Source organism: Macaca fascicularis, chromosome 2 (genome assembly GCF_037993035.2).
Source record: "Macaca fascicularis isolate 582-1 chromosome 2, T2T-MFA8v1.1".
Lineage (NCBI taxonomy): Eukaryota > Metazoa > Chordata > Mammalia > Primates > Cercopithecidae > Macaca > Macaca fascicularis.
In genome coordinates, this window is record NC_088376.1 from 105,349,861 (window position 1) to 105,362,216 (window position 12,356).

At 54.2% G+C, this 12,356-nt stretch overlaps 1 protein-coding gene across 20 annotated transcripts in view; it reads left to right on the top strand.

Moving 5' to 3' along the window:
* The first annotated feature begins 1,003 nt into the window (after positions 1-1,003).
* Positions 1,004-12,356, top strand: part of VIPR1 (vasoactive intestinal peptide receptor 1) — a 35,471-nt gene continuing 24,118 nt past the window's right edge. For 17 of the 20 annotated variants that reach the window (XR_012431037.1, XR_012431036.1, XR_012431038.1 and 14 more), the window contains exon 1: positions 1,751-1,921. Coding sequence is in view for 9 of the 20 variants with exons in the window: in XM_015445708.4 (XP_015301194.1) it covers positions 1,844-1,921 (78 nt within the window). In the remaining 11 variants the exon portion in view is untranslated. Of the gene's footprint in view, positions 1,360-1,750; positions 1,922-12,356 lie in introns of those variants that run through there. The other 3 variants (XR_012431044.1, XM_045386437.3, XM_074031809.1) reach the window with 1 other exon arrangement.

Sequence of the window (12,356 nt, forward strand, 5' to 3'; positions counted from 1 at the left end):
GGCTAGGAAAGAGGCGTCTCTACAGCTCCCAAATCTAAGGCAGGGCCTGTGTCCAGCCTCACTGATTATATCGGGAAGGAGGTAGAAATTGCAGGGGGCACGGTAGTTCCCAAAGTTCCCCTCATGGCAAGGGGATGCCGCCCATCCACTTCTGTGCCCCCAGTGCACAGCACAGGGCCTGGCACACAGAAAGCGATTAATAAATGTGCATGGAAGAAAGGAGGGAGGTAGGCAGGAAGGGAAGGACGAGGTGGGGAAGGGAAAAAGAGCAAGTGCAGGGACTGGAATGCTGGAAGGGAGGAAGAAAGGGGAGGAAGAAGAGAGAGCAGAAAGAAAGTGTAAGCACGCCCTGAAGAAAGGGCCAGGGTACTCATCCCTTCCCGGCTTTCCCCCGACTCCCCTCAAGCCTAACCCATGGCAGCATTCCGACGTTCCCTCGCTGTAGGGAGGGAAGCCCTGGTGGGTCCTCAGGGAGCTCCTGCGCGCCTGCTGTTCAGCTCCTGCGCGCCTGCGGGACCTCCTTCAGGTAGCCGCACATTCTGCTCAGGGCGCTGGGACCCGCTGCCCTCTCCGCCTCTCCACGGAACTCCGCCCCGCCTTCTATCACACTGCTCCGCCAGCCACGCTATCCTGCCGCCGCGACCACACCTCTAGCCTCGATTGTGCAGGCTGGAGCCCGTAGAAAGAGGGCCAGCAGCCACCTGCGCTTGGTCCACAAGAAGACGCGCTCCCAGGGCGCAGAGCTGGGGACCCCGCTCCCCGTTCCAGGGAAGAATAAACGAGAGGAGGGGCTGGCCCGGTGTCACCCGGCGGCCGAGCCGCCGCCCATTGGAATCTCAGCACCAGAGGCAGGCGGCCAGTACCCCAGTATCCCCAGCTGTAAAATAGAGAATTCAGGAGGAGGAGAAGGTCTGTGGTTCGTTGTAGGTCAGCTGCTGAGTCGGCCCGCGGGCTGGGAGCAGACCTCGCTCCCCACGCGAGGGCGCTGCAGCCCAGCCTCCCTGGGGAGGTGCCCTGGTCGAGACCTGCGAGGGTGCGGACAACCCATCCTCTCTGGAGCAGGTCCCCCGAGGCTTGAAGGGCCAGGGCACCCAGCAGGTTCTGAACGCGCTCCGTCAGGTCACCCGAGAGTAGGGAACACCAAGGAACCCAGAGTCGGGCCTCTTTGGAGCCCTTGCTTCCTCTCGCCCGGCTTCTTCGGCGCGAAGGACGAATCTGGGCTGTTGAAAACGGATCAAACAACCCGATCTCTGTCGGCCCCAGGTCACATGCTGGGCCTCAGCTCGCAGCCTGCGAAGATAAGTGGCACTTCATGTCCCGTAATCGGGTTTGCGCACAGGAGCCCTCCGAGGCGCACAGGTGGGAAATGGGGAGGCTGGCTGGGAGGCCTCCTGGAGGAGGTGGCTCCGAGGGTAGACGTGAGGAGCGCCCTGGGGTGGGGCTGAGGGGGCGTACGGAGGTGGGAGCATGGAAGGATGGGACGTGTTCTGGTATCGAGATTCCCAGGTGATAAGCCTTAAGGGGCGAAGGCCTATAAATGTCTCACGACGGAAGACCGAGGTGTGGGATTGGCAAAGGGAGAGCAGAGCTTCCTCACTCGCAGGGGGGCCCCAGCCCCGCCCCATACCTGCGCGGCGGCCCCGCCTCCACCCATCCATTGGCTAGACCCGCCGCCCGTCAGACGAGCCCCCGGGGCCCGCCCCCAGCCCTGAGCTGCGCCTCTTAGCTCTGGGGCCACCGCGCCAGCGCCACTCTGCCAGGCTCCCGGCCATCGCCCGCCTGGTGCGCCGCCCGCCAGCTCTTTGCCCGCGCGGGGCCGCCCGCCGCGGGCTCAGGGCAGACCATGTGCCCGCCAAGTCCGCTGCCCGCCCGCTGGCTATGCGTGCTGGCAGGCGCCCTCGCCTGCGCCCTTGGGCCGGTGGTGAGTGTTCGCCCGGCCGCCCTGAGTCCCGGCAGCCTGGGAGTTGCGGGAGGTGGGGGAGGTGGGGGGCGGCGGGAGCCGGGCCATCCGTGCGCGTGTCTGTGTAAGAAGAATAGGGGACATCAAGCACCTCGTCTCGCCTCCTCCCACCGCTCCAGACCGAACCTAGACGCGAGGGCTGGGATATTGGTCGTGCCCAGTCCCTCCCAGGGCAGCCGGGAGCAGGCACAGCATCAATGGAGGGGCAGTGGGGAAGAGTGGGCCCCAGACTTGCCTTCCTTGTGGTGGTTGCCGATGAGCAGTGGGGTGGGGCAGTCAGTGGGAGCAGGGTCAGGTACTGCGGCCGATTGAGATGAAAGGTTTGGTACACCGTAGGTGAGAGGGAGGATGTGAGGGCCGTCCTTGTGTGCTGTGACGGTCTGGAGGTGTTAGCAGCAGAACCAGTGCTGGGGGCCCCAGGATTTGAGAAGGGGCTCTTGGGATCAGGTGAGTGACAGGCACATCCCTTCCTGTGCTCTCCCACTGAGCAGAGCAAAAAGGTACCAGAGCCCAAGGTGGAAGCTGGTGGGCAGTGAGGGGCTAAGGGTGGTTAACAGGAGGGGCCAGGCCTGTGCACGGAGAGAGCTGAGCAGGAAGCCAAAGCTAACAAGCAGTGGCCTCCCTCTTCCTCCCACTTCTGCTTCCTCTCAACGTGGATATGTGTATGCCCTTGATACATGTGTACTCGTGTGCCCCATGTGTGGGTGTGATGTGTGTATCTGTGGATGGCTTACCTGGGCCATGAGGCAGACGCCGATTGAGGCAGGAGATGCATGGATCATCTCACTCTAGAACAGGGAAGACCTCAGCGCTCATTGAGTCTACTGAAGCCCATTTTACAGATGTGCAAAGCGAGGTCCAGAGACACAAGAGCCACATCTGTCTGCCACCAGTTAGACCTAGACAGAGGTTGATTTTCTCCCTACCCCAGACCTTGAGTAATCTAGAGTTGCTGCTTAGGTAGGGCCTTAAATGCCCACTCCAATTTGGCTGGGCGAGGGTGAGGAATCTTGATTATCTAGTTCATTCTCTCCCATGATCATTTCCCTCACCATCACCTCCACCAGAGCAGGAATCTCTGTGTTTCCATCTAGCGGATGTCTTGAGCACCCTGGGAACAGGAAGCTCATTGCCTGTCCTAGGAGCAGACCTCTGACAATTGGCAGGAGCCTCACCTCCACCCATGACAGCCATGAGACCAACCTCTTGAGCACTCAAAGTCTCACCAAACTCTGTCCCAGCGGCCACAGCTCTGGCACAACTTGCATGAAGCCTCCAGGCCTCTCCAACAACCCTCTGGCCCTCCCAACCCCGGGTTCAAGCCACTCAAACTCTTCTTGGATGAGCCAGGGATCTTGGAACCACTGCTGACACCCCATTCCTCCATCCTGAGAGGCTTCTGAGCTCAGGGGCAGAGTGGATTCAGAGAGGCCTCCTTTCACATCAGGCCACTTCTGCTTCACACTTCAGAGACAGCCCAAATCTGTCTCCTCCCTCTAATGCCTACCCTCCCCCTGTCTTTCCACATCTTATTCGTTTAGTGCCCAACTCTATCTCCTCCTCCAGACAGCCTTCCCTGATTGCTCCAAGCAACTCGACCCTTCCCCCTCTAACTCCACCCTTCAGCCCTACCCACCTCCCAGGCTGGGCTATTCTGGCCATCCTATGAGGTCAGGGGCTGGGGTCTCTATATTCCCATATTCCTTACAGTCCAGTGCAGGAGCTGGGTCCACAGAGAGAGGAGAAGGGACTCAACCAGGACTGGGTGAGGGCAGGCTGGAGTGAGGGGTCCCTGTTTCCCTCCTTGCTTCTCCTTCCTCCCCGCCAGCTACCAATCGCTCCCTCATGGAATGGACACCAGGCAATGCTGCTCTAGCTGGACTCAGTGTGACTGCAGGGGTTGGGGGGGGTGCCAGGAGTTATCAGAGTCATAAAATGGCAGCTGCAAAGTTCAGGTTGAAGGCCCAAGGCCTTATCACTCCTGTTTATGGTGCCCTGACTTCAGCCTGGAAAGGGGAAATCTCTGAACAGGGAGGCAAAAAAAAAAAAAAAAAAAAAAGGAAAGAAAACCTCCAGTGTCTCAGAGGAGGAAGTCTGCCCCAAGGTCACCTGTCAAGCCTTCCAGTGCCCCTGCCCCCCAGACAGCAGGCACAGGGACTCCTCATCCAGAAGCAGAACTGCTCAGGGCAATGCCCAGCACAAGGCTGGGGGAGGAGAGTCATAGGCCTCCTCCTGGGAAAATCCTCTATCTGGTGTGGGAGACCAGACCCAGTGACATAGGAGGAAGGGCCCAGATGGATGTGGGGTACAGTCTCCTAGAACCGGGGGAGGGGTTGCTGAGAGGAACAGTCAGTGGAGGCTCCCTGGAAGAAGCAGGACGGTTCTCTGAAGAGTTTGACCAGATGAGCCAATCTTTCACCCTAAACCATAAAACAGCCTCTGTTGACAGGACCAATGGGCCTGGCCCCAGAAGGAGGAGTCCCAGGAGCTGGGAGAGGCTTGGCTTCTCCCCTACTCTGAGGTTGATTAGTGGCCACCAGCTCCTGAAGGCCTCGCCCTGCCACCGGCATCCTGCTGCCCCCACCACCTGACTCTACCCTCTCCAGAGGCTGACCACAGCTGCCCAGGCCCTCTTGGCCCCCAGCAGGCCACCCTATGAGCTTTGGAAAACACGGCTGCATCTGGGTCAGGTTCCTCCTCAAGTGAGGTTACCACCTCAGTGAGGCCTGGCCAGGGCTCCCAGGGTACCATGCTGGAAAAGCAAGCCCCTTTGAAAGTTTCCACCCTCCGGTCCTGGTGCACTAAGACTAGGCCTTCTCTGAGGTTTGTAGGGCATCCTTGGGGAGCCCAGGCTGGGGACAGGAGAGCTGGTCCTCACTCCACTCCATGGCAATGGCTTGACCTTGGGAACATCTTTAACCTCTGTGGAAGGGCCTCAGGGTCCTCACCACAAAAGGGAAGGTGAGAGGCCTCGGCCTAGTGTGCAGGAGAAGCAGGAGGAGAGGGTTGGGCTAGAGCCAACTCTGCCTCCTGAGTGGGATATAATCTACCCCTGGAGCACCAGGGTCTCTGTGAAATGGAGTTTGTCTTTCAGGCAGGACTTCTGTGAGCTCTGAAGGAGGTAAAAGCTGTGAAGGTGGCTATGTGAACTGTGTGACCGTCATCCCTTCTCCTCCGTCCCCAGCTTGGGAGCCCTGTGAAACCTTATACAGCTATTTCTGGCCCTCATCTGCCCAGGGGTTCCCGGGGCAGGCAGAAGTCCTGGGCTTAGGGGAGGTGTCCTCATGAGGTGGCCAAAACATTTTGGGGGTAAGGCTCCAGGCCTAGGTAGGCAATGGGGCCTCTCAGAGCAGATGGGCCTTCACACCGTGGGCAGCCTCAGTGGAAGTCCAACATGGGCCATGAGACAAGGGTAGGGGCGCTAACCTCTACCTGCCACAACTCTGCCATTGCTGGACCCTTCACTGTGGCCCCTTTGGCCATGGAGCAGGAAATGGGGCCTGGGGACTATGCAAAGCCTAGTCCCTTTCTTAACCCCTTCTGTTCAACCCCCAGATTCTGCCTTACCCTATTTGACTTCCAATACAAAATGATTTTTATTGTACCTATTGAAAATGTCAGTATGTACAAACTCTCTCACATAACTTAGAAGTATTTCTTTTCTTTTCTTTTCTTTTCTTTTCTTTTCTTTTTTCCTTTTTGAGATGGAGTCTTGCTCTGTCACCCAGGCTGGAGTGTGGTGGTGTGATCTTGGCTCACTGTAACCTCCAGCTTCCGGGTTTAAGCGATTCTCCTGCCTCAATCTCCCTAGGAGATGAGATTACAGGCTCCCGCCACCACGCCTGGCTAATTTTTGTATTTTTAGTAGAGACAGGGTTTCGCCATGTTGGCCAGACTGCTCTCGAACTCCTGGCTTCAGGTGATCTGCCTGCCTCAGCCTCCCAAAGTGCTAGGAATTACAGGCCTGAGCCACCGCGCCTGGCCCCTTAGAATTATTTCTGAAGAAGAAAAAGCATTTTAATCTCTCCACCACGTGTATAGTGTTTCAAATTTTTACTTTTTTGGTGAAAATTTATAAACAAGCAGAGAGAATATTATAATGAAAGCGCAAATACCCAATTCCGAGGTTTGACTATTGTTAACATCTAACAAGTAATATATGCTTCATTTGCTTTTGAGCTGAAGTATTTTAAAGTAAATTATAAACTTCCTGACCTTTTACCCCAAATCATTTCAGAACGCATCTCTAAAACCAAAGGACACTCTTCTATATAACTATCATACTGTCATTACACCTAACAAAATTGACAGGAATTGCTTAATATCTTTCAAATATCCCCAGCTGGAATGTAATGAAGCACCACAGGACGAGTGGTGATATTATCCAGGGCTTGGTCTTCTCGCAGGAGTTTCATGTCTGCGTCAGACAGGACTGTCCAGCGAGCTGGAAGGGAGAAAGCCAGGTGCCTTGGCAGTGAGAGTCAGGCTGGGCTCCACTGGGCAGGACCTAGTCTTTTCATGCAGCCCATCTCATGCTGCTTATTATCTCTCAGGAAGTGCCTCCTACTACCTAACTTCAAAACAAGTTCTTCCTGCACAGCAGGTCACCAGAGGAGGGGGAAGAGGTCACCAACCAACCTCCATGTACTAAGGACTCATAGCCTTGTGGCTGCCTGTGCTGGAGGCCAGCCCTCTGCAGGTGGCTCCAACACCAATGTCACCCACAGGCACTGTGTTTATAAGCTGAGTCCTGCAAACTCAGTTTCCTAGGTGTGGCCAGGATCACAAACAAGCAGCAGAGGATTTAAACTAAATGCTTAGCCTGTGTTCCTCTGCAAATAAAGGCTTCATGCCCCCGAAAGAAACCTTCCAAGAAGAACCCTTAGATGGGAACAAGCTAAATGTCTGTGCTCGGGTTCTGCTAATTATGAGAGCCCTTGTCTTGATATCACTCTGAGATGTGGAAAGTTCTTCTTCTCCCGAGCACAATCCTGTATCCCTCTGTCTCCCCCTCTTCCTCCCCAACCCCATCAACCCTCACACAGCAGTTCTCATTCTCCTCTTCTACCAGAGTTCAGCCTTCCCCAAGAGGAAGTGAGGCTGGCAAAAAAAAAAAAAAAATGAATTTGCAGCGGGGAGGCTTTGGGCTGTTGGCAAAGGGATGTAAAGATACAAGGAAGAGAAGAGAAATCAGTACAGGGTGAAGCTAACTGGCAGACTCGAGACTTCTGGTGGGTGTGGCTGGCACTTGTCAGTGGGTAGGAACTTCAGCCTGCCTGGGGTTATGCAAGGCACTACAGCTGTGGCTAGGCTTGGGTGTGGACGGCAGGGGCAGCCTGGCATGAGGACCACTAGAGCTTTGACAGTCACTGCTAATGCTCCTGGTGCCTGGCTGGTGTCTTTTACATGTGACCCTCAACCCCAATTCTAGAAGTAGGTGGTATTGTTGTTGTCCCCATTTTATAGATGAGGTTGAGTAAATTGCCCAAGTCATCCAGACAGGAAGCGGCAGACAGTCTCATTCTAGAACCTGTGGTCTGAACTAGGCTCTGCCACCTCATGAAGAGGGGCGACTACTTCCAGGGTGAGCTATGGCATGTCCATGCTGTGCTGGCACCTTAGATATTTTTAAAATTAGTAAAATGCACAAATCTGAATTGACAGCTCAGTGAATTGTGACATATGTGTACACCTGTGTCACCACTGCCCAGGTCAAACTATTGCACACTCCCATCACCCTAGCAGGCTGCTCCACAGTGAGGGGAAGTCTTATTTTGACTTCCTTTAGCGCTTTCTGCAAAGCTGGGAGCATGTTTCTCCTCTCTTTTGTGACTCCTGGATCCCATGATCCAACTTACCTTTGTATGTCCTTTACCTGCTCCTTTCCTGCCCTTTCCTCCTCCCACCTTTTCTCTCCTCTCTCCCTTCTTGCCTCCCAACTACAAGGTCTGCACGTCCTCGCCCACTCACATGCAAAAGCCAGCAAGGATGGGAAGCTGGGCTGCTGTCCTGTGTGCCTGTGATCACACTGCTTTCTCTCTGGCTCCTCCATTCCCTCGTGTCTCTTTTTTACCCCATGATTTCAGCAGGGGGCTGGCGGAGTAGAGCAAATAAGTCATGCGATATGAGATGGTTTCTGTAAAGGGCTGGGGTCTTGGGGGAGAGGGTAAATGGAACCACTCCTGAGCCCCCTGTCCTCTAATTCCCATTCCCCTGCCTCCATTAACAGTTGCAGGCAGGAAAAAAGTAAAATAGCCCTTTTGACAAACCTCAGAAGCACAAATCATCCATGGAGGCTCCGCATGCTTGGTAATTTGCAGATAGTTTTTTCTCCTGCTTCACCTTATCCAGCCTGCTGCATTTTGTGCTCTTCTCAGAGACCAGCTGCTCCTCAGAGGGACTCATGCTTCCTGCTGCGCTACTTGGCTCCTCCTGCCCTAGTTCCCTGGCCCCAGATGACGAGGCTGGGGCTTCTGATTCGAGGCAGTAGCTGTGGTCTCAGGCTTCCCTTGAGGAGATTGAACATGGCCTACGAACCTGAGCGTGGCCCACCCTGTCTTTCAGAGCCCCTTGCATCTAACAGCTACAACTCCCAGCATCTTCACCCATACCCCCATCACCACACCTAGCCTTTGCTCCAGATATCAGAGAACCCCACATGGAGAGGCAAAAGCAGGGCTTTCTCTCTAGCCCCTCACCAATTCCTGTGCCGGACTGAGCTCCAAAAAGTAAGCTTAAAGACAGCCTGACCCTGCAGTTGAGCTGAGGCTAGAGAGTTTTGGGCCAGGCTGGGCTCTCAGCACCTTCTTTAGGACAGGAGTTCCTAAGCCCAGAAGGAACTCAGGCAAGACTGAAGAAGTCCACAGCATCTCTTCCATCCTGATCTTCTGTCCTCTGCCATGGTGTTAGCTGGATGTGGGAGGTGAATGACAGGGAGTTGGCAGGAGAATCCTGAGTCTAGTTGGAGACAGGAACTAACCAAGTCTTGTTCATTCCACCTGCCCCCTCCTCTCTATGCCCCCTCTTCTCTGTATCCACTGTCCTGCCCAGGCTTCATTAGTTCCTGCCTAGACTGGTGCAATAGCTTTCAGCCCCACCACCTGCAACCTGAGGGATCTTTGTAAAATGTGCATCCCCCATCCTCAGTCTCCTAGTTCAAGTATCTGTTGGCCCCCATGGCCTAGGAGTGAAAGCTCACATTGAAAACTGGCATTCCAGGCCCTTCCCAATCCTACCCCAGTCTACATCTCTCAACTTGTCTCCCGATGCCCCTGGAACTCCTTGCTGCAGCTACACCAGGCTTCTCGCAACCTTGCATGTATTAGGCATTTTCATGCCTCCATGCTTGCACACACGCTGCTCTACTTTCTGGGGTGCTCTTACTCCACTTCTAATTGTCTAACTCGCACATCCTCCATGACCTACCTCTACAGAATGAGTACAGCATACCTATTCTGTAGGAAGCCCAGACTCTAGATATATCCCACCCTGGAACACTTCCCCAAGATCAGTAGGCTTGGCTATATTCAGCCAGGGAATTTTTCAACTCTCTCTGTGTGCCTGAAGTCCAGAGGGATAATGAGGATGTTTAGAATAGGGAAATAAGTAAGTGGGAGAGGAAGTCCAAAGTCTGCCTGAATTCCTCAGTGATAAGGACTAGAGGGAGCTGCCCTGGCCCGGTCCCTCAAAGGGCAATGGTTGACCAGAGGACCCAAGGCGAGGCTGTGGAGAAGGACTGATGCACTCCAGACCAGCGGTCAGAGACTTAGGTCCCATCTGGGAATGCGCATTTGCTGGGTGACCTCAGGTCCCTCTTTGGGTCTCCATTTCCTCTACCCCTCCCCAGATAGGGCTCAACACTAAACTAAATTGTGACAAAGAGAGAGCTCATCTTCCAGACCACACCCACTTTTTCATAAACACCACAGGCTTCAGTACCCACCCCTCCTTTCTCTCCAAACTGCCTCTAAGGAAAGGCTCTGTGTCTGTGCAGCTGAGGGAGCAGAGTTGGCTGGAGAAATTGACCCAACACTCTTCCACCCTCAGAGAGTTGCAAGCCAAAGCTGCCGGAAATCCTAGGCACCCATGGTGATTGAGAAACAAATATTTCTTGGCAAACTACATGGCCACAGTCCTGGCTTAAGATGGCCCAGAAAGTGAGGGCGTCCGTTGTCCTGCCCTCAGAGGGCAAGGCTGGACACTTTTGTTTACAGCGACCAACAGAAAACTCAACTGAGCCAAGCTATGAAGGCAAGGCATCAGCTCATGTTGCTAGCAGTAGGGCTGGTTTCAGGTATGGCTGCATTCACAGACCCAGACAATATTAAGAGAACCTGATTTTTCTCCATCTGTCTATTCTGCCTTCAGCTGTGTAGTTTTCATCCCTGTGTTCCACTTGTCAACAAGAAGACAGCAGAAGCTTGAGCCCTTGCTTCCTTTAAGGTTTCCAGTCCAGTGGGAAAAAGCAAATTCACTTGCTTAATCACTTAATCCAAAGTCCCAGGAGTGAGCCTCCCGGCTCTGAGTAGCCTGACTCGGGCTATGTGTCAGGCACTGTGGCCAGGAATGCTCTGATTGACTTAAGCCTTGGTCACATGTCAATCCCCTGGAAGAGAGTTCATCAGCACTCCATGAACTAGAGGTAGGGAAGGAGGTTGTTTCCTAGACACAGAGGAGAACATGGCATCAGAAGAGAGCAAAAGATGGTGGAAGGCAGAAACAATAAATATCCACTAACATCCATCCTGTTTTCAGGTTACAGTGTCATGAGAGGTGAGAATGGACAGGAGAATCAGGAGAGGCTGGAAAGGGGCCAGAAAGTAGAATGAACCCTATTGCTGGTGGGAAATGGGGTTGGGATGGTACCTTGGTGAGAAATGTGCTCCAAGACAGGCAAGACAGACCAATGATGGGATACAAGGCAGGGTGGCCGGTACCCAGGTTCCTCTTCCAGAAGCCACCTCTGAGATCTACCTGGCCACTCTTCCCCCTATACTTGAGGATGAACCAGCCACAAATCCCTTGAGACAGAGTGTCTTCAGCATTTCAGCCTGAGTAACCCTTATGGAAAAGAGAGGAAGCACATGATCCCAAAGAGGAACCACAGACACAGTTTCCTTGAAGCCTCCTGTCTTTTAACAGTTATACGAATAACTGTATCATGCTCCATCACACAACTGTGTTACTTTCAATACGTTTTAAATGACTTACCAGCTAATGTCTTTACCCCGGTTGGCTAGTAAAGGTGCAAGATGGAGCTCATGTTCACTGTGCAGCTTTCAGGGCAACACAGGTGAGGTCTGGATTCTGGGGAAATCTAAAGGAGTCTTGAAGAGGGAGGCCTTCCCTGGACCTGGACGAGGTCAACCATGGTGCTAGCTGCTTCTGGGAGTGTTGGCCTTCAGGTGACCTGTGAGACAGAAGCTCTACCAGAGAGCCCTCAACAGGAATGAGAGAGCTGTTTGGGGTGGAAGGGACTTGGCTGTACAGCCTCTTAGGCACTGAGTTGTTCAGCTTCAGCTTGGACCCCTCTCCCTCCACAGTAAAGGATTGCTGGCTGCCAGCTGGGACGCACATCCCAGTAAATGGAGCTGATTTACTTAAAACAATGGTCAAAGTACTAAGCACTTTGGTGCCTGCAGGCCAGGAGGGACCTCCTTAAAGGAAGGTCCCCTACCTATGCTCTTCCCACAGACCCACTTCAAGAAATCTCTAAGTCAGCAGGGGAGGTGGTTGAGGCCCATGTAGCCTACAGAGAAACTGAGGCCCAGGGAGGTAAGAATCCTGTCCCAGGGTGGGAGGGACAAGTTGGAGGAGACACTGAGAATGTCCGACTCTGGAGTGGTCTTGCTGGACTCTCTCCTATGGCCCTGGTGGAAACCAACATTCTCCCCAGGCAGAGATGAGGAAACTGGTGTGGGGTTGCCGGGGCCAGCAGCCACTTTTCTAAAGCCAAAGACGCAGAAGCTGCTGCCAGCCCAACGCTTCCTCCATGGAGGCCTTCACCCACCCTAGCCCATCTAAGAGCTCCCAAGACCTACATTTTTCTGGCTGTTCCCAGACAGCCATCACCCCCACTCACATGTCTTCCACAAGGTCAGTGTCCCCAGTCACCATGGTCTGACCCACCCCTGATCCCTGGCCAGGGTACAGGGAGGGGCAGGGGAGAAGCTTGGGCCTTTCCATCCCTTCTCTTCACTTTCCAGAGACAGGGGAGGCCTGGTGGGATCCTAGAGGTGCTCTCTGACTTCCTTAAACCTCCCTACCCTCAGTAGATCTGGTATAGCTTGAATTATTTAGAAACTAAAAAGGAGACAGGTGAGGTCTGGGCAAGGAAGGCCAGAGTCCCCTTCCTAGCCTGGTGACCCAGAGGACTGAGCACAGAATCCTGGAATGA